The sequence below is a fragment of the Salvelinus fontinalis genome, chromosome 4 (assembly GCF_029448725.1).
Source record: "Salvelinus fontinalis isolate EN_2023a chromosome 4, ASM2944872v1, whole genome shotgun sequence".
Classification (NCBI taxonomy): domain Eukaryota; kingdom Metazoa; phylum Chordata; class Actinopteri; order Salmoniformes; family Salmonidae; genus Salvelinus; species Salvelinus fontinalis.
This window is the reverse complement of record NC_074668.1, coordinates 28,948,630-28,971,043: the sequence shown is the minus strand read 5'-3', so window position 1 is coordinate 28,971,043 and position 22,414 is coordinate 28,948,630. Positions and strand designations below refer to the sequence as shown.

The 22,414-nt window shown below is 45.3% G+C and overlaps 1 protein-coding gene across 4 annotated transcripts in view; it reads right to left on the bottom strand.

Annotated features, from left to right (window-relative positions):
* The window catches only part of LOC129853475 (methylcytosine dioxygenase tet3-like), a 58,759-nt gene that overhangs the window by 21,565 nt on the left and 14,780 nt on the right, over positions 1–22,414 (bottom strand). Inside the window, exons 1-2 of one of the 4 annotated variants that reach the window (XM_055919568.1) lie at positions 19,659–19,751; positions 18,817–18,876 (exon numbers count right to left, since the gene is read on the bottom strand). The exons of 1 other annotated variant lie outside the window; for it this stretch is intronic. Coding sequence is in view for 1 of the 3 variants with exons in the window: in XM_055919564.1 (XP_055775539.1) it covers positions 18,817–18,876 (60 nt within the window). In the remaining 2 variants the exon portion in view is untranslated. Of the gene's footprint in view, positions 1–3,912; positions 6,299–18,816; positions 18,877–19,658; positions 19,752–22,414 lie in introns of those variants that run through there. 2 more of the 4 variants (XM_055919564.1, XM_055919567.1) reach the window with 2 other exon arrangements.

Here is a 22,414-nt window from a genome sequence, read left to right as displayed (position 1 = left end):
GAGAATGCTGTGAACTACGGGCAACATTACTGCATCTCAAACCATTCACTTCTATAGTTACAGGTAATAAACTTTCAACTCAACTTCCCTATTTAAATGTCAACATATTACCAGTGTATATATTAGCTCTATACGTTGTCAATGACTGTCTATTAGCCAAGCGGGGTTCCTGGTTCCTGATCCCGTGGTCCTGAACATCTCCCTCCCTTAGGCCTTTATGACTAGGGAGTATCTGTCTCGACGGGACTGCTGCATTCAACACCTGTCATATCACCATGAGGTAACTAGACACGCTCAATAAATGCATGATGGATCCACAAAACGCAATAGGAATGTGTCAAGGATCTAGAGAGCAAAGATGTAGCAAAGAGTGGTGTGGTAATTAAGCAATAAGGTTCCGAAGGGGTGTGGTATATGGACAATATACCACGGCTAAGGGATGTTCTTAAGCACGACGCAACCCGGAGTGCCTGGACACAGCCCTTAGCCATGGTATATTGGCCATATATCACAAACCCCCGAGGTGCCTTATTGCTTTTATATTTTGGTTAACAACGTAATTAGAGCAGTAAAAATATATGTTTTGTACTGTTGTTTTTTTATTTCCTTACTTATCTATTGTTCACCTAATACCTTTTTTATTTTACTTAAAAATTGCACTATTGGTTAAGGGACTGTAAGTAAGCATTTCACCTTAAGGTCTACTACACCTGTTGTATTTGGCGCACGTTACAAATAAACTTTGATTTGATTTGATACCTGTGGTATTCGGTCTGATATACCACGGGTGTCAGACAATCAGCATTCGGGGCACCAACCACCCAGTTTATAATACCAAATCATGTGCATTGATAGTCTACGGTGACATTCCTGATGCCATTTCACAAGTGTGCTTCGTAAGATGAAAGTAGAGCCTTGTATGACTCTCACTTCCATTAGAGTCCATTAGAGATAGAGCACGATGATCTCATCTGATTGCTGAAGCTGCTCATCCAATACATTAGCTGTGATGACATCACTGTTTACTGGACCTGCAGAATGAAGGCTGCAAGGTGATAGACTATAGGGGAGAATCTGGTCTCCTGGCTCCTGGTTTTGGAGGGGGAAACTAAAAGGGACATTTTGACCGTGTAACCAAAGCAGTGCTGTTGTCAAAACACATTATATTGCTTCAAACAGCCTTCTCAACACGACACTGACTTCAAAACAAGTTGGAAATGCAAACGATCTGTGCTTGAATCATGTATCTGCAGTGACACCCCTTAAATGGACATCATACAAGTATTGGAAGGACTGGGTCTGCTGTTTTGCTTTGTCAAAATGGAGCCCATACTAAGATGAGTTGGTTCCTAAGAGTAAAACTGTGTCCATATTTTCAGTGTGTCTACAAACTGTTTGCAAACTGACAAGCATCTGACATACAAACAGGGAAGGTGATCTGCTCTACACAGGCTTACGTTACTTCCTCTTTAGAGTAATATGACACTGTCTGTCAGTGGTGTGTATAAAACAGGGAGAACACAGGTCTGAAGACGATTCATTATGATTTACTGTGTTTGAGGAGGCATAGCAAACAAAGATAATCCAAGTACAAACACAGTACAGGTAATGAATATGCACCACAGTTCAAAAGTTTGTTTTTCTTGGCAATTTCCCACATGGAATAGCCGTCATTTCTCAGAACAAGAATAGACTAATGAGTTTTCAGAAGAAAGTTCTTTGTTTCTGGCCATATTGAGCCTGTAATCGAACCCACAAATGCTGATGCTCCAGATACTCAACTAGTCTAAAGAAGGCCAGTTTTAATTATTCTTTAAATCAGAACAACAGTTTTTAGCTGTGCTTACATAATTGCAAAATAGTTTTCTAATGATCAATTAGCCTTTTAAAATGATAAACTTGGATTAGATAACACAACGTGCCATTGGAACACATGTGTGATGGTTGCTGATAATGGCCCTCTGTACGCCTATGTAGATATTCCATAAAAAATCAGCCGTTTCCAGCTACAATAGTAATTTACAACACTAACAATGTCTACACTGTATTTCTGATCAATTTTAGGTTATTTTAATGGACAAAAAAATGTGCTTTTCATTCAAAAACAAGGACATTTCTAAGTGACCTCAAAGTTTTGAAATGTAGTGTATGTTCAACCACTTCTACACCGAGACACAAATCCATGACACACTGAGTATCCAAATAACCAAATAACACCTTTTCATATTTTGAATTTGCCTCGGAACATCTTCAAGTCCTATTCTACAATAGCCTAAACTAAATAAGGAAGTCTTCAACATGGCACTGTGGACATGTCAGAACAGGGAGTGCTGTGGCATTGAGGCTATAGCAGGTGAAAGGCAAGCCCTGCTCTATGCCTCAGACAGACACACGTTGATAATGCTTGAAGTCCTGTGAGCTCAGGCAGACTGAGCTCTATGAGGATTACACACAGTCATAATCATATCCATACACTATGTTGTACACACGTACATACTGTATACTACACCGCCATGCACACACACACCGTTTACTGCACACACAGATACACATAAAGGTAGACTACACCATGTCAAAAGACTGCCTAATCCTAGAAGAGGAACTAGGCTGGTTTGTTGTTTGAGTTATGATCCAACAGGTCTGTGTATAATGCAGACTTCATCCCATCTGTATTCACAGTGAGAATACAGCTCTCGTTTGTAGCTCCTACAGTTGGTTGACAGCTGAAGTGGACCAGACACCCTGCTTCCCGTCATTTAAATATATTGAAATGAGCCTTTTGAAGTGTCTAATTATTGGACGGGCCGCTTGTTCGGGCCCTTTGAATTCACCTTCTGTGCCGGGTGTCTGGGGGGTGTCCCTGGGGGGGTGGAGGGGGGTGAACAGCCGGCCGGCGATACGTGAGAAGCCTCACGTTGCCCCATCACAGACTGATCATCAGACTGAGCTTAGTGGATGGGGGGGGGGTTGAGACAGAGTGAGTAAGAGAATTGCAATATATTGAAACAGCGTGGTCACAGAACTGTACAACCCAACAACCCCAGAACCAGTCACATTGTTGTTGTTCATCTCTGTTCCCCACAGTCGATAAACTGACACACTTCCTCTAACTCTCTCTAACACGTACAGCACCAGTTGAATCGCCGGTTCCACACGCCCGGCTTAAACCTAAACACTTTAACAACACGATCACAACAACAGTTCTCATACCCAGTCAACTGGGACTTCACAGATGTAATTAGCCAAATTAGACTGTCACAAATACCTTCTCTCTCGTCGTGCACACGGTGTTATACACACTGTGGCATGCTTACACCTGCATGCACCTACCACGGTGCTTCTGACAGAGCAGACCACGTGCTCGGACAACTATTGACGCCGTGTGAGAGCCTACTCTTTCCTGCCAGGACACACACACACACACACACACAAACAGCACGCACCGCACAAAGGTTCCAATCCAAAACATCAACACGCCCAACCAGAAGAGACGGCCTAACCTGTTAGACACCCTAAACTCTGAGACTAGTCCCTTTAAACGACACAGTACGTTGCCGGCTAAACAGTCAAGCTGGTCTATCCTACAACTAGACCACTACGCGTTTGTCCCCACCTCACGTCCCCACCTCCACCAGACCAGAACAGATGCCTCCAAGGTTGACAGCACAAAGTCAAAAAGGAAGGAGGGTGGGGAGACAAAGCGGGTGGGGGGGGGGGGGGGGCATAAAGCCTGGGAGTAGACATAAATCCAAACAGTTAGACACACGACACCCTCCCTCTCTCCTTCCTTCTATCCCCCCCTCCCCTGGCTTTCCTTTCCTGCCGTGTCGGTCGTCGAGAAAACATGAAGGAGGAACCATGAGAATAAGACCCAGAAAAGAGTAGAGAGCCCCACACAGCTTCAGTACTTACATGGGTCTAGACGTCCTGCCAGTGGAAGTGGAGAGACACAGCAGGGAGAGGAGGGGAGCCACTAGCAATCTGCTGGAGGCTTTTTTGTTGTTGTTGCGGCACACAAGCACCGACACGCACGTACACACGCACACACACCTCCCCCCATGGAACGCACGCCCGCTCTCTGTCTCTTCTTACGGCCGTCACTTTCTGTTTTCTCCTTTTTCCTTTCTCATTACCTCTCTCTGCTCCTCCCTTCCCTTTTCAATATCCTTTTTCTTTCTCTTACACTCACAGTCTGGTTCTACTTGCAGCCCCCACCTTCCCCTCTCTCTCTCTCTCTCTCTCTCTCTCTCTCTCTCTCTCTCTCTCTCACTCGCTCGCTCTCCCTCCCCCTCTCTCTTCTGTGTGTGCAGAGCGAGAGGCCATTATCTGAGGCACAGTGGGCACGTACGAGGGAATGGAGGAGTGTGCAGTGAGCAGAGAGAGAAAGAGAGAGCTCGGGGATGGACGCTAGCGGCAGCCCTAGAAACAGCAGCACATTGCAGCAGAGCGAGAGCTGTTACCAGGCAAAGCTCTCTCTCTCTCTCCACCAGCACAATCCCTTATTGAATAGGAACACCTTGAATACATAAGTGTGTTTCGGATAACATTATGTTATGCGTTTTAGTCTATCTAGTCATGTCTAGTCATTTGGGTTATCTAAGAGCGGAGCGGTTTTTGAGCATGTGGACGCGATGGAAACCACTAGATGCAGGCGAACGCCAATCTCAGCGGGCACTTGCTGGAACATCAACAAGAAAATGAAATAAAAACCAAACAACATTAAGTCCATATATATGTGGTTTGAATTCGACCGATTCAGACTCAGGCTTTCTCCTGCGAGACAAGCTGTACGTCCATCTTTCTGTTTCTGTCATAGTCCATTGGTCGTTACAAAGCCGCTGGCGGTCTCTCTGTTCGTGTCTCTGTCGCCTACCACAAAAATGTTAATAGTAGCTACTTCTTTACAGGTCTGTTACCTTCCCCGGCCGCTGATGTGTCGCTCAGTGCGAGGTGATGCCGGGGGAAGAAGGGCAGCCTAGGACTTGTAAAGGAGAGACGAAGCATAGCGAGTCTCCCACATACCAGAGGATAGCGATGGCTTGAGAGGACTTTAAAGGTGCCAATACGTTTCACACTCAATCGTTTCTAAAGCCTATAATCTCCTGATTAATACATATGCGAAAGAGGGAGCAAATGGATTGAATGTGATTGAGAGAGGGGGGGATAAAGACTACAGGACAGGAGTCTGGGGAACTGCACAAGCAGCAGTCGATGGCAGTTTGGTAACATACAGACCACAGGGATGAAGGAAGCCAGAGGGACAGTAGAGACGAGAGGAACATCGAGGGGAGAGTAAGGAGAGATGTTGAGCTACAGAAATGCAACATTCACACACACACACACACACACACATAACAACCTAGTAAGTTGTCTTATTCATGTGACTTCGGCTCTAGCAAGAGAGGAGAACATGGATAAGAGAAGGACGAGGGAGCAGAGGAGCAGCGATCGAGCGGCTTGTCGCTTGACAGAGACCGTCCGCAGCGGCATGGTGCTACTAGAGACATCGACAAACGGCAACATCATTTGCTCCGACGTCTAAGAGGACAGAAATGATTCCGCTGTCTCTCCTTCTCCGTGGCGTGCCTGCTTTCCCTCTCCTCCCATCCGGCCGGTCCCTCTGTCCCGCCAATGTTCTCCCAACGTTATCCCCTCACCATTGCTTCAGCTTTAGCACCACCATCGCTAGCTCACTCCACATGCTACCCCTCTGACCGCCCTTCTCTGCTCCTTCTCTTCTCTCTGTCCCCGCTCTCTATCTGGAATCAGATTTATCAAAGAAGAAGGGGGAAAAAACATGGCTGACGTCTCGTCTCTCCTCCATGCAGATGAGATCCTTGTCAGCTCCTGCACAGTCTCGTTTTATTATTATGAATGAGCATGTGGACTCTGCGCATTGGCTGGATTTATTTGAGTAACCTCTCCCTCTCCCTTAATCTCTCTTTCACTCTCTCTTTTTCCGCTCACACTTTCTCTCTCGTGTTTGGTTTCTGTCCATTCCTTTCCATCGCTCCAGGTTCATGGCAGACAGTGTCACTCCAACCCTGTCGGAGGCTTTCGTTGTCTGGCCCTGTGATTCACACAGTCCTCCACCAGCGCTGCCTGGCATTCACACACACCGCACGCGCAACCCAAAGACAAACACGGCACAACCCAAGCTGGTGCCTAGTAGTAAAGGGAAGTGTGTTGTGTCACATGTCCAGGAAGCACCAATGGGGGAGAGAGTGAGAGAGAGAGCTAGTGAAAGCATGTAGTTATGACATAACTGTTACATCATCAGAACCCGCCCGGCTGCCCCGCCTCGCACAGGCTGGACTTAAGTCTCATATGACACCGTGTGTAGACCCCCCCCCCCCTTACCCCAATACACACACACACTCTCATTCATTCACCCTCCTGACTAGCGCTCGCTCTACCCCGCTGTGCAGTGACACAGCATTTCTCGCTCTTAGAGCAAACTTAACCGTCTCCGTTCAGCGTAACACACTCATCTGCTCAACGCCAACAAGAGAGTGTATGTACAACAAAGAAAGAAGCAAACTGTGTACTACCCCCCCCCCCCCCCCCTGCCCCCCCCCTGTTTTAAGAACCTGAATACGATATGAATTCCCAATATGAATGTGATTAGCCCCAACCGATTTCTAAAAGGCTGTTCTGGCCATGTCATATAGACAGTTAAAACAGTGTAGGATAATCCAAATGCTTTTAAGCAACTAGCGGGCCAATCACAGGAGGTTGGCGGCACCTTAATTGGGAAAGACGGGCTGGTGGTAACGGCTGGAGCAGTATAAGTGGAATGGTATCATATACATCAAACACACGGTTTCCAGGTGTTTGATGCCATTGACTCTGTTCCAGTCATTATTGTGAGCCGTCCTCCCCTCAGCAGCCACCACTGGCCAATATATAGATGCATTCTGCTACTAGCAGACTACACTTGTCAGAACTATACTGTTTTTAAAAAATACATTTTCTCTCACATTTTTTGAAGCTAAAATAGTCGATTTTCGTACAAATAATATCTTCCCAGAAAAAAAGCTATATTATGATAACACTGAAGGAGATTTAGGTTAGTGCTACTGTTCTGTGATACACCACCTAGGATGAGCAGACCAGCAGCCATCACAGCTCAGACAACAGACTCACTTATCGAGTGGGTCAAGACCACCACCTCCCTGACGAGCCCTATAGGCCCTTGTAGTTTTCACCTCAGTACGTCAGAGCCACGCCAAAGTTGACGGCCCTGTTCATGTGTGGACTCATAAAGGGCCAGTTTACCGGACACAGATTAAGCCTAGTCCTGGACATTAAAATAATTTGATGTAAAATCTCCCATTGAGTTTGTTTCTAGTCCTTGGACACTAAAATAATTGAATGTAAAATCTCCCATTGAGTGTTTCTAGTCCTGGACACTAAAATAATTGGATGTAAAATCTCCCATTGAGTTTGTTTATAGTCCTGGACACTAAAAGAATTGAATGTAAAATCTCCCATTGAGTGTTTCTAGTCCTGGACACTAAAATAATTGGATGTAAAATCTCCCATTGAGTTTGTTTATAGTCCTGGACACTAAAAGAATTGAATGTAAAATCTCCCATTGAGTTTGTTTCTAGTCCTGGACACTAAAATAATTGAATGCAAATCTCCCATTGAGTTTGTTTCTAGTCCTGGACACTAAAAGAATTTAATGCAAATCTCCCATTGAGTTTGTATCTAGTCCAGGACTAGGCTTAATCTGTGCACGGTAAACTGTCCCTTTATGTATAGGACGGGATAAACTAACATCCACTCTTGTCAAAATTAAATGTGAAAAATGATTTAAACTTAAATCTACCCACGATGATATAAATCTACACACATATTAGCCATATATTTTAACCATATGTTCCATCAGACTCATCAAAACAAAAGGAGTCTATTTTACTCCCAGATGGCAGAAACTATTGTCCTGTGATCTCCTCAACAATACACCAGAGAGAACGTTCCCTATGTCTCAACCACCTGCAGACACAACTGTCACGTGTACTTTGAACTCCTTCAGGCAAACCCCTGACTACCTTCTGTTGCCTAGACCCAAACCGCCAGACAGTCACAACAATTGAAGTACTGCCAAAGCCCTAACAGACATAACACTATTTTGTTTCCAACCGTAAAGAACACAACTAGCACATCGACAACTCTCAAGGCATTACAGAAATGAGCAAAGTGAGTGCTCTGCTCTCAAAACACTGCAGGGTACCCAGTCTGCAAAAACTGGTCGAATAAACGTTGTTTCCACGTCATTTCAACCAAAAAATACAATGTGATGATGTTGAACCAACGTGGGAAAATAATTGGATTTGGAAGTCATCAGCGTCAGGGAATTTAGTCTTTTTCTCACCCCACTTTAGCTAAATCCAATGACACGGTGAAATGTTTTGTTGATTTCACGTTGAATTCACGTTAGTTGACAACTCAACCAAATGTAAATCAAAACTAGTCGTTGAACTGACGTCTGTGGTCAGTGGGTAGTTCCATAGCAACAAGTGGTCCGCTGATGTACTAGTGAATAATAACAAGACAGTGCTGGTTTAATGAGGGGGACTAAAGAAGGAGAATGTGATGATTTAAAAAAAAACAGAAGGGTAATTCAACACTTACAGTAGGAGTACTCTATTTGAGCATGAGGTGCGTGGTATGTGGTAACTCAGAAATGAAATAATTATCTGACTAGTTCTTCGATTTATCAGTAGATGCGATTCCACATCTCAACTCCTCTCTCTCTCTCTCACAAAGCATTGTATTGGCCTTGTAGGAGTGATGACAGAATAGAGTGAGTGCAGCTGGGGCCGTGTGTTGTGCTCACCTCTTTCTACCATGACTAAGACGGACTGACTCATCTTTTCCTTCAAACAGTCACCCACACACACTGACAAAGAAAACACACACCCCCCTCACACACGAATCAACACATGTACGCGTTTACTGTATCAAGAAGGCACAGGTGGTGGGTGAATCTCAAAGATGAGAAAGATTAAACATGACAAACAGAATGTGTCATTTATTTCTACAGGGTACAGAGGAAACCAGCTCTCAGTGTTGAGGAAACAGCAAATATAAGACAGCATGTTAGCCTAGTGGCTGATGCAACTACGCTCAACCCTCTCACCTTATTGGTAGGGAGGCTTGTGTCAGAACATACCATATGTCTTAAGTCACCTCTTCTAAAACAACAGAGAGGTCTAGGGAGTGGACAGTGCAAGTCTTCTAAGGAGAAACATAGCCTAGGCCAAATACCATCAATAGATTAGACGGCCCAGCCACCCAAATTAGATCATTGCTCTAGGTTCCTGACAGAGCAGAGACCAACCCCCAATCCAATGTTTTCCTGTCAGTCCCGGACCCCATCCCTCCATCCCCCGACCCACGTTACACACCCTGCTCCCTTCCAGCCTCATGCCATCAAGGTCATCTGTTCTGATACACACTTCATGTGACACACACAGAGGGAGAGGGAGGGAGAGAGAGAGAGAGAGAGAGGCAGAGATTCACACAGGCAAACGCCTGGGGAGCACACGCAAACTGGGGAGCACACGCAAACTGGGGGGAACACGCAAACTGGGGGGAACACGCAAACTGGGGAGCACACGCAAACTGGGGGGAACACGCAAACTGGGGAGCACACGCAAACTGGGGGGAACACGCAAACTGGGGGGAACACGCAAACTGGGGGGAACACGCAAACTGGGGGGAACACGCAAACTGGGGAGAACACGCAAACTGGGGAGAACACGCAAACTGGGGAGAACACGCAAACTGGGGAGAACACGCAAACTGGGGGGAACACGCAAACTGGGGGGAACACGCAAACTGGGGAGCACAAGCAAACTGGGGAGAACACGCAAACTGGGGAGAACACGCAAACTGGGGAGAACACGCAAACTGGGGAGAACACGCAAACTGGGGAGAACACGCAAACTGGGGAGAACACGCAAACTGGGGAGCACACGCAAAGGCTCTCTGCGGAGTACAGGCTGGCTGGCTTGTGTAACACACTGTTGCACCCTTGACAACTACTGTGATTATTATTATTTGACCCTGCTGGTCATCTATGAACATTTGAACATCTTGGCCATGTTCTGTTATTATCTCCAACCCGGCACAGCCAGAAGAGGACTGGCCACCCCTCATAGCCTGGTTCCTCTCTAGGATCCTTCCTAGGTTTTGGCCTTTCTAGGGAGTTTTTCCTAGCCACTGTGCTTCTACACCTGCATTGCTTGCTGTTTAGGGTTTTAGGCTGGGTTTCTGTACAGCACTTTGTGACATCAGCTGATGTAAGAAAGGCTTTATAAATACATTTGATTGATTGATTGTGCTCTCACTCACACGCATACAATGACTGAAGGTGGTCCCAAGTGGCTCAGTTAGTGGAGAATGGCGCCTGCAACGCCAGGGTTGTGGGTCCGATTCCCATGGTGGACCAGTATGAAGAAAGAAGAAAAAGTATGAAAATGTATGCACTCACTACTGTAAGTTGCTATGGATAGGACCTTCTGCTAAATGACTCAAATGTAAACAAGGGTCATTGGGTGTATTGGTGAGGGTGAATGAGCAGGTGCTGAGTGGAACTGAAAGTGTAGCATAGAATACAAATATCTGAGAATCTATCCTCATCGTTCTGCTCACTCCTTCTCTCTGTTTTTCCTTCCTTTGTCTTATTTTATCTCTCACTCTACACTCTTAGAAAAAACAGTTACCTTTTTAGCAGGTTTTCGGTTGTGTGGCGCCAGACATTTGACAGGCAGCATTTTAATTTACCGGACATTTGAGAAATTTACCGGACCCATATGCATTGTAACCTGATTAGGACGTCCACCCACGGTGCTCAGAATGACAGGAATCACATTTAGATTATGGTAATTCATATTAACAGAACATGCAAATTGAGGATGAAACCATGTGCCGCCCTTCTTACCGAATTCTGATGTGCACTTTGAACATGTTAGAATAGCTGTCCACATTTACTTTTCCTCAGCCAACAAGATGAGTAACGAACAGCAGAATCACTAGCCTGTGTCAATCTACTATCACCCATAGCAGACAAGTGTACCTATTCTATTGGTCAGCTTGTCAACGACGAAAAAGCCTATTCCAAACCGACTCTGGGACAGTTGTGGGACGATAGATCCCAAATTCATACAACCAGGCTACATAAAAAAACAACGTTAAAAGGCATGAGTCAGATGCAACAGATCAGAACTTGTAGCTTAAAATGTTGATAGACTATTATTTCTTCGCATTATAAGCGCAACAATGCACACAAGGCAGCAGTCTACGCGGGATTGTTCGTTCCATAATGCAATTAGCAGGAAAACACAGTTGTCAAAAGGGCATGTGACAGAGAGGAAAATATCAATTTGAAATTTAGAAAGAGGTGAGATCTAATAGGCAAAAACTAGCATGGGTTGCTAATATGACTTGGGTTGTGCCTTTGGCTACTGGACAATGAAAGAAAGTTGATATAAAATAATTGCCTCCACAAATATGATCTGATTTTGGCTAGGCTACTTTAAAGCAAGGTAAGACATGCCTCATATGTATAAAAATGTTCAGGTTTCAAACAATGAAGTATATGTTTTCAAAATGCATACTGCTTCCAGCTCATTGCAAAGTGGTGTGTGACGCGCTGATGAAGCCTGCCTTCCCGCTGCCTATGTATTTGCTGTTTGAGATGCTGTGGCAGTGGCTCTCGCAGTGTCTGACAGATGTTTTGCTCAAAGGCTCTGTATCTGTATGCTGTACACGTGTGATAAATAAAATACATTGCAAATATACGTTACACGCCGCAATTTAATTCCACAAGATTATGCTAAATGAACCTACCTAAAATGAACCTATAAGCATGACCAGTCAAATGTATTTCCATCGACTGGTATGTCCATCAATGAATAGGAAAAAAACATTATTTCGCAATTCGATTTTTTCTTCTTCTCCCGGACAATTGGCCAGTAGCAATTATATTTATCGGCTTTTCAAAACAAACAAAAAATTGCCCAAAAGACAGCTAATACCGGTTTTAAAAAAAACTGAAGTTTTTACTATTTCTCTGTCTTTCTCCATCCGTTTCTTCTTTCTTTCTTTCTCTTTTTTTTCTTTAACTCTGTCCCTGTCCTCTCCTCTGTGTTGTCCCTGACTTGTGAGCTCCTCCTCTGCTCTGGGCAGGGACAGAGAGGTAGGAGAGGGGGACAGACAGATGGACACAGAGAGACGGACAGAGATATGGATAGACAGGGGGGACAGAGAGGTACAGACAGATAGACAGAGAGGGACAGACAGATAGACAGAGAGGGACAGGGAAGTAGCTCCTGACTCTGCCCTTCCTGACACATGGCACGTGCAAGTCAGCACGCACACACACACACACAGCCCAGCTGGGAGGGAGAGGTCTGCCTGCCTGCCCCACTCCACCATTCCTCACAAAGAGAAGGGGAGAAAGGAGGAGAGGAGGGAGGAAAAGGGAGGCCAGGGCGGAGCCACCAAAAACACTCCAGCACCAGCAGAGGGGGAGGAAAGTGAAGGAGGAATAGTGTTTTTGAAAGACTGGTCTTTGTGGGAAAGACTTGGGACTGAACGAAAAAATAGAGGGAACAATGAGGAGGCAAGAAACGGGTGGAGGGAAGAGGGTGGAGAGAGGGGGGGAGAGAAAGGGTGAAAGGGTTTAAAGTAGTAGTGGGAAATAATACCCTTACATACTGTAGTTGACGAGACAGTAGAATTGATAGCAGATGATGTCACTAGTGCGATGAGGTTATACTGTTTAAATCAGTATTAACTTTCAGTTGGAACACTTTGGGGAGGAGTCTGTCTACCACCCATCTATCAAAGACACACAGACAGACAACAAACAGTACAGCAGTACAGGGAGGGAAAATATTAGAGAATAAAACTACGGTGCAACAACGTAACACCTAGGGGGAGGGCTACACTGTGAGCGAAATAGAGAGAGGGGGGAGAGATAAAGAGAAGGCAAGAGAGAGAGGGCTAGAGAGGGAGAGGGAGCTAGAGGGAGAAATATATAGAAAGGGGGTTAAAGGGAACGAATAGGGAGAGAACCTTCCCCAGCCCCTGCATGGCGGTGTGTTGCTAACATTAGCTCCCCATATGTTCAAGTCAAGTGCAGCCCGTTTTAAAAGGTCCAGCGATATCCTTGCCTGTAGCACTGCAGAGAACCTATAGCATCAATCGCCTTGCTCTGTGTCATGCTTTACATCAACTACTACATACCCTACATATCCAATAACCATGACGTGTGTTGTAAACTAACATTTTCAAGCCACTTGAGGCCATACTGTATCGCCTATAAGTTTGTAGCCTACACTCGTAGAAAAAAAGGTGCTATCTAGAACCTAAATTGGGTTCTTCGGCTGTCCCCTTAAGAGAACCTTTTGAAGAACCCTTTTAGTTCCAGGTAGAACCTTTTTAGTTCCATGTATAACCGTTTCCACAGAGGGTTCAACATGGAACCCAAAAGATTTCCACCTGAAACTCAAACGTGTTCCACCTGGAACCAAAAAAGGTACTCCTATGGGGACAGTTGAAGAACCCTTTTGGACCCCTTCATTTTCTAAGAGTTTAGCCGATTGGATCCATGTGTTTTCACACCAGACTCCAATACTGTATCATGAAAACTCAAAACAGACCTACAGGGATAACTTCTAAATCCTGTCATATAGTCATGGTTTGGCGGAGAAAGGTTGTGGATTGGCTGGATTCATTACAGTACTATACACACAGAGTTGGTTCCCAGTCTCCGAGAGAGAGCAGCCAGCAGAGAGGTGAGAATTTAAGACATGACACAACAGCCTCCTACTCCTCCCTCCATTCATTTTTCATTAACCGTGGCAGGCAGCGGTGCTCGGCCGCTCAGCCATTCTATCCTCCAGGAGAAACCAGATGCCATCCGGCACGGACGAGAGCCACAACACTTCAACCACACAGGGCACCGCCAATGATCCATGCCAGGACTTAAACCAAGCCACGGGCACTCAGTCAGCCCCACAGACAGGACCCGTGAGGGGGAAGAAACATGACTGGGAACTGGGACGAGCGTCTGTTATAGAGCATTAATTAGAAAAGACACATTACAAGAGAGCTGCTGATGACAGTCAATCCCTTCTTGACATTTGAGTGGTCCCTGGATTCTGCATCGGGGGAGGTGAATTAGTGGGTGAATACAGAATCTGAATCAAAATGTCATTTAGGATCCTATTGGGGCTCAATATGTTTCCTGCACATCTCGGTCGGTGAGTAATATGGGGAGACAGTCACTTGATTTGAAGTGGTTTGCATAACGGTTTGATGATTTCTGAGTAATAATTCTCGAATATCTGACGGAACCAATGGAAACGTAACCATGAGGAATGATTGTTCGTTGTGCTCGACAGGTTTCGTTCTTAAGAAGTTGCGGGCTGTCATCTATAGGACACAAGTGCATTGAGACTCATAACGGAAGGCACTGACACTTGGTCAATCACATTCAACAATCGGCTCGATTTGTGTTCAATTCCTCTACACGTGGGCACTATAAAACCCCACCTCCTCAATCCAACAAACAGTAGATGGACATTTGGCAACAGGCATCAGGACCATGATTACGTTTCCATGCACAGTAATAATTCAATATTAAACTGATTATGGCAGTGGGCAGACAATGCAATAGTCATGCAAACAACTTACTCTGCTTATCTAAAAAGGTCAAAATCGAAGTAAGCATACGCCGATTAAAACACCTGGTTTTCTGAGCAATCTGTAGAATTATTAGGAAATGTAAACACCTTAAATCGGTGTTCCAGGGGTGTATTTGATCTGCGCATGTGTTAGCACCAGCCGAGAGCCTCCCTCTTTTGCGCAAATGAAGTGAGTTCAGAACAACTGAATGAATGAAGTGAGTTCAGAACAACTGAATGAATGAAGTGAGTTCAGAACAACTGAATGAATGAAGTGAGTTCAGAACAACTGAATGAATGAAGTGAGTTCAGAACAACTGAATGAATGAAGTGAGTTCAGAACAACTGAATGAATGAAGTGAGTTCAGAACAACTGAATGAATGAAGTGAGTTCAGAACAACTGAATGAATGAAGTGAGTTCAGAACAACTGAATGTATGCGTCTTAGAAGTAGTTTTCACATACAAACAGAGCGATTTTCTGCATTTATCAGAGTCCCATCAGTTAGCCTGATTTCAGATATGTCCATGTAAACAGGATTATTGGGGAAATAGATACATATTTTTTTGCAAAGCATGTAAATGTTTAAATTGAACTATTATATTAATCTGACTATCCACAGTAATCGCATTATTGTGTGCATGTAACCGTATTCAGTGACAGGTCAACAACAACAAAAAAGACGCTGAATGTAACTAACCTGGAACACCGCACGCCTTCCGTAAGTACTACACCTGCAGACACTGCTACCCCCCCCCCCCCCCCCCCCCCCCCACGCACACATGCAACCCATCTCGTCACAGCTCAAATTACAGTGATGTCATCTGCCACTCACTGTTACCACATAAACTAGGTCACGGTTAACCCTTTCTAATCTAATCGAGGGTGGGGATTCCACAACATGGCTGTGTTCCAAATGGCACCTTATTCCTTACATAGCTAGTGTTTGACTAGGGCCCATAGGAGTAGGTTGTCATTTGGGACACAGCACGGTTCAACCAAACCTGCTAGCGCTGTACTTTCCATTTGTAATCAGAAACACAATGACTAATTCATGTCTTTGCTCCATCTACCTTTCCGGTAAACAGTCTACGTGTATTTGCGCATGGTGCAAGTGCACATTTGATGATTGAAAAGGAAATAACTGCGTCTGAAGAGAAGAGAAATCACGCCAGCAGAGTCTGTTGTAACCGCTCACGTTGCTCTAGTGTTTCCTGAAGAGCTACTACAAAGACCAGTAACCCTTCTAGAGCTGAAACTAAATGTTAGAAAACAGCAGTGTATACTTCAAATGTATACATCAGATATACAGTTGAAGTCGGAAGTTTACATACACCTGAGTCAAATACATTTATACTCAGTTTTTCACAATTCCTGACATCTAATCCTAGTACAAATTCCATCTTAGGTCAGTTAGGATCACCACTTTATTTTAAGAATGTGAAATGTCAGAATAATAGTAGAGAGAATGATCTATTTCATCACGTTCCCAGTGGGTCAGAAGTTTACATGCACTCAATTAGTATTTGGTAGCATTGCCTTTACATTGTTTAACTTGGGTCAAACGTTTCGGGTAGCCTTCCACAAGCTTCCCACAATAAGTTGGGTGGATTTTGGCCCATTCCTCCCGACAGAGCTGGTGTAACTGAGTCAGGTTTGTAGGCCTCCTTGCTAGCACACGCTGTTTCAGTTCTGCCCACAAATGTTATATAGGATTGATGTCAGGGCTTTGTGATGGCCACTCCAATACCTTGACTTTGTTGTCCTTAAGCCATTTTGCCACAAATTTGGAGGTATGCTTGGGGTCAATGTCCATTTGGAAGACCCATTTGCGACCAAGCTTTAACTTCCTGACTGATGTCTTGAGATGTTGCTTCAATATATCCACATAATTTTCCTTTCTCATGATGCCATCTATTTTGTGAAGTGCACCAGAACATCCTGCTGCAAAGCACCCCCACAACATAATGCTGCCACCCTTGTTCTTCACGGTTGGGATGGTGTTCTTTGGCTTGCAAGCATCTCCCTTTTTCCTCCAAACATAACGATGGTCATTATGGCCAAACAGTTCTATTTTTATTTCATCAGACCAGAGTACATTTCTCCAAAAAGTACGATCTTTGTCCCCATGTGCAGTTGCAAACTGTAGTCTGGCTTTTTTTATGGCGGTTTTGGAGCAGTGGCTTCTTCCATGCTGAGCAGCCTTTCAGGTTATGTCGATATAGGCACAGTCAACTTAGTGTATGTAAACTTCTGACCCACTGGAATTGTGATACAGTGAATTATAAGTGAACTAATCTGTCTGTAAACAATTGTTGGAAAATGACTTGTGTCATGCACAAAGTAGATGTCCTAACCGACTTGCCAAAACTACAGTTTATTAACAAGAAATTTGTGGAATGGTTGAAAAACGATTTTTAATGACTCCAACATAAGTGTATGTAAACTTACGACTTCAACTATATATATATTTGTATATTGTATGTGTTCACTGGAGAATTAAAGAGTGAAAACTAGATTTTTATAGAGTGCTTCTTCAACAGGGCGTTGTTTGTGTGGATGTATGAGCCAGTCTTGACTATTTTCCAGAATGATGCTTGAATCATGACAACAACAGATGGTGACCAACAGCCTTAGCTGATGAGAAGTATGTGTCAGCACTTAGACCTTAGTAAGTTCACTGAGTTCAAAAGTAGCATGACAACCAATTCCCTGACTGTCTGAACATGTATAACTGAAACCGTGAAGATCATTAGCGCAACAAGAAAAGCCTACGGCTAAATTTGAATCTACTTCCTCATATTCAACTGATCATCAACATGGCAAAACTCAACTTTGACAACCAATCTTACAATGAAAGAATCCATTCAAAAACAAGACATACGTCAGAATACTGGACATTGATTAGCTATGCCAGTCTCTATAAACAGATTGCCAGTTCAGCGACAGCATGGATGAAATCCTCCGTCTGAACCCATAGCTCAAAGATTCACCTCGTATATAAACACACAAGCGTGCCACGACTTGGCAGACCAGAGAACAGCAGCGCGCCAGCACTTAGAGGCCACGTGCTAGAGGTTACTATAGTACACACACACACACACACACAAACACACACACACACACACACACACACACACACACACACACACACACACACTGCCAGATAAACATGTGCGCATGCGTGTCTGTCTGACCCACTAACTTTTACTCCCTCGGCTGACTTCCGAACTCTGAGAGCTCCCTGGCTCCTGAAGCTGTGGGTACGGTTCCACCTCCTCTCCTCCTTCTCTCATCCTCCTCCTCTCGCTGGCCGCCTCTCTCATCACATGCCTGGATCTGCCGCCAATCGCCGCCCAGCCCGGGACGCTTTAAACCCGGCCCAGCCTAGCCGCCTGCCACTTAATCACAGCAACCTAGCACAAAACGCAGCCGCCAGATAAAGCCTGCGCTCTGAGCTAGCAGCCATGCAGCCAGCTAGAGGGGGAAGATAACTAACTAACTACACACTGCACCGCGCTACAGTATAAGTCTGTTCTCACGCCTGCCTTTAAAGGCCTCTCCTCTCCTGTGAGATGGAGCTCAGACAACTCTGAACACAAACCACACGTGGTCACCGGCGTGAGCGCCAACAGACAGATGACATGTGGATGTCTATTTACTGTCTGTCTGTTTGTTGATCAAGGGCTAGTGTAAAGCTCCCTGATATAAGTGCACGCGTGCGCACACACACACACACACACACACACACACACACACACACACACACACACACACACACACACACACACACACACACACACACACACACACACACAGGTTTCTGCAGCACTATATGCCCTTCCTCCCTTCTAATGTCTGCAAGCCTCCAACTGCTCTTCTCTCTTTTAAACCAAGACAAACAGAACAGACACACGGGGAAATCGCAGACAGATGACAGCCCAGTCAGTGTATCTGTCAGTGCCCCCCCCCCCCTCCCCCCCACTGCAGTAACACGAGGACTGAAGCCCTCCAATCCCACTAATAACCCAGAAACACAGCACATAATACGCCGTCTGAAAGAGTAGCTCTGTCTCCACGGTATCTGCCCCAGGTGGAGTCTTCCTCTTACCTCTGTTGCCAGACTGGGCTTTACCGACCAGGCTTTACTGTAGTCCTCAATATGTCCCACCTTTCCAGCCATTCAGGAGAGTGAGAAAGGGAGGAGAGAGAGAGAGGGAGGGAGGGAGAGAAATGGGGGGAGAATAACAATCAATCGAACAATGCGACAAGAGCTTTCCAAAGAGACGTGTCAATCCAGACAACATGAGCGCCTAAAGAATACCCCGCCTATATAATCCCCTTCTCTCCTCCTGACAGGGAAGGACCCTAACACATATCACTTCTATTTGCCTTCAAATGGCAAACCAAGCCGGCGCTTCCCCACTTCTATGAGCGAGTGTGAGAGACGGTGAGAGAGCAAGGATTCTATTTTAATGATGGAATTATGTAATGCATCATGAACGAGGAGGATAGCCTCTATTCACGATTGTAGCAATGTGCCTTTGAATATCACCATGACAACATATACATATACAATATTTCTGTCAATGGTCATGCCTTATAACGTCTTTATAATTCATATACATTATTCGTGTATAGATTACTGTCAATACGATGATAATAACACGTTTAAAGAATCAACTACAATACACTACAAAGGGGTTGTAACAGTAACAGCAGTAATAAGTGAAGTCCTGAAATAATGAACACAGAATAGCAGCAGTGTACATTGGATATGCCCCTCTAACCACTTCTAGCTGTTAGAGTGCCGGCAGTGTTTTGTCTCCAGCTAACCCTCCTGGTCTCTCCACCCCCCTCTCCTCTATCTCAAATAAACCCCACAGACTCCCCTCTCTCTCTCCCGGCTCTCTGTGTCCCTGTCCGGCATTCTGCCTGGTAATTCATATTTACCCAGTGTGCCAATCTGTCTTGGTGTGCTGCTCTCTCTCTCCGTCGGATGGCCGTATCCCCATCAGAAGACTCGAGCTCCCTCTCGTCTAACCTCTACTATCACTCTCTCTCTCGCTCTCTCTAGTCTGTGCTCCAACCCATTCAGGAAGCCATCTTGTGTTTTTAATCCTGTTTTACATTAGCCCTAGTACACACACATTCTCTCCCTCCCTCCCTCCCTCTCTCTCTCTCCCTTCCTCTCTCCCTCCCTCCCTCCCTCCCTCGTTCCCCTATGTTAATAGGTCTACCACACACACACACACACACACGAGTGAAGATTTTTTTCCAAATCCAGCCTCTGTGATCGTTTTCACTGCTGCTCTACGCACTACCTCCCCCCATTCCTTCTCCTTTCTTTAAACCCCCCTCCTCTCTTTCTCAGTCTTTCCATCAAGAAAAACTAACTGCACTCGTGATGTGAATACTCCCCCCCACCCCCTCTTCAACAATACACTCGCATGAACACACGCACACACACGGCCGGCGAAACGTCACGCTACACACCGCACACAAAGAGAGTCAAGCAGCCAATCAGCGGCCAGCCTGAGCTCTGCTGCTAGGGTGAAAGAGAGAGAGAGCGAGAGAGAGGGAGGGAGGGGGGGGGGGGGTCTGTGTATGCTTGCTTGCACATGCAGCCATATATCGAGTTAGTGAGAATAACACAGAGAAAGAGAGAGAATGAGAGAGATAGACGGAAGGTGGACTGGGGGATGGGACCTCTCTATGGCTGTCAATTATCTCCTTGAGCTCGGCTTCCCTAAACAATGCCTCTGGTATGTGGTATAGCTGAAGACCATCTGTGTCAGGGCTGCCTGCAATAACTGGACTGGACTACAGTGCACAGTGCACACACACTCACGGACACACGCACACACACACACACACACACACACACACACACACACACACACACACACACACACACACACACACACACACACACACACACACACACACACACACACACACACACACACACACACACACACTCTCTCTCTCTCTCTCTCTCTCTCTCTCTCTCTCTCTCTGTGTACCGGGGAACAGACACTTACACAGCACCACAGCCATTTAAACATGCTGACTCAAGATCCACACACACTGACGTAATGTAGCAAACATTTCTGAATTGTGCAAATTTATGGAAATTTGTGAAAACGTAACACAAGGTAGAATATGAAACATATTGTTGTACCGTGTGAACACTTTGTGTTGCACAGGTCATTGACAAAATTTCAAATAAAATTAAAGTAAACACACTGCCTAATTTGTATCATTCTGATAGACTAAATAACCCCCAAGGTTGTACAATAAAATAACTTCCCCTCCATTCTGAGTTGTTCTCTTTTAGGAAACTGACCCTACGAGATGAACATACCGATCATATTTAGGAGGTCTGGGGGGGGGAGTGTTTTGTTTATGTCGGTTTAAAGGGAGCGAGATCTGCTAGTACCGTCTCAGACGCAGGTAAAATATGCTCTCGATTTAGCTTTCACTGACACTAGTAATGTGCCTCTGAATGCCAGCCAACTATTGAACAAAGTTGTATCTGGGGTTGGCCGTTGTAATTTCCAAGCTTCACAGAGTGCCAGGCAACTGCAGCGACGATGTATATGGGCTTACCTGGATTCATTGTTGTTAGTTACACAGGTTTACTGACAATCTCTTTTGAGAGAAGTGTAAAAACATTTTAAACAGCCATTTAGTCAAAGAAAAAGCTCAAATCACAAAAATAAAGAGAACGAATCCATGTTGAAGACAGAGAGAGAACGACAGAGAGAGAGAGAGAGAGAACGACAGAGAGAGGGAGAACGACAGAGGGAGAACGACAGAGAGAGGGAGAACGACAGAGAGAGAGAGAGAACGACTGAGAGCGTGGTAGTAAAGCAAGCAGCCAGTCAGTGACACAGCGTTTGTGATTTCTGTCTGAGCCTCAGCCTCTTATATGGCTGGCGTGGAAATTCCCTGCTCTGACGTCACTCAGAGTGTGTGTGTGTGTGTGTGTGTGTGTGTGTGTGAGAGAGAGAGTGTGTGTGAATATGTGTGCGTAAAGGGGTGTGTTTGTAGTAAGCGGTACAGCAAGAGCGGCTGCGCAGCGTGTTTTGTGTTATGAGTGGCGACCGAGCAACGTCATTGTACCTGCCGTGGTTCCATTGTGTGGCACGCCTAAATTATCGCTCCAACATGAGTGATACAAATATCTGTAATACAGTCTGTTAGCCTCGACTCAGACACGCGACTCTAACGCCTGAAGTTTGTGGACTACTCTGCCTTACGTAGTGTAGTCTATATCTCCAACTCACCTCAATACTCAGCACTGACTGATCTGATTACACTGCACCTGGCCTCCCCAGACAGCCCTCCCCATTTTCTCACACACACACACACACAAAATCCCATCTGCTCAATGACATTACTGTAATCCTGTTGTATAAATAAACCCCCCCAACTCAATCTCAGCTAATTCCCACGTACTCTGTATGTCAGTCTCCCTCACCCCCACAAATGACAGATTATTGCCTGGTAACCAGGACGTCACCATCCTCCCTAACAACTTTGGTTACAACAAATTAAACAAGTGAAGCAAGAATGAGTGGTGTTCAGTCTGGTGTAACCAGGCTACCAACCCGGCAACCCTCCAATACTCTCCTTACTCACCCAGACCTGTGACAACCCACTCCCACTCCCCTCTAGACTAGGACAAGAATCAGGGGGAGGGA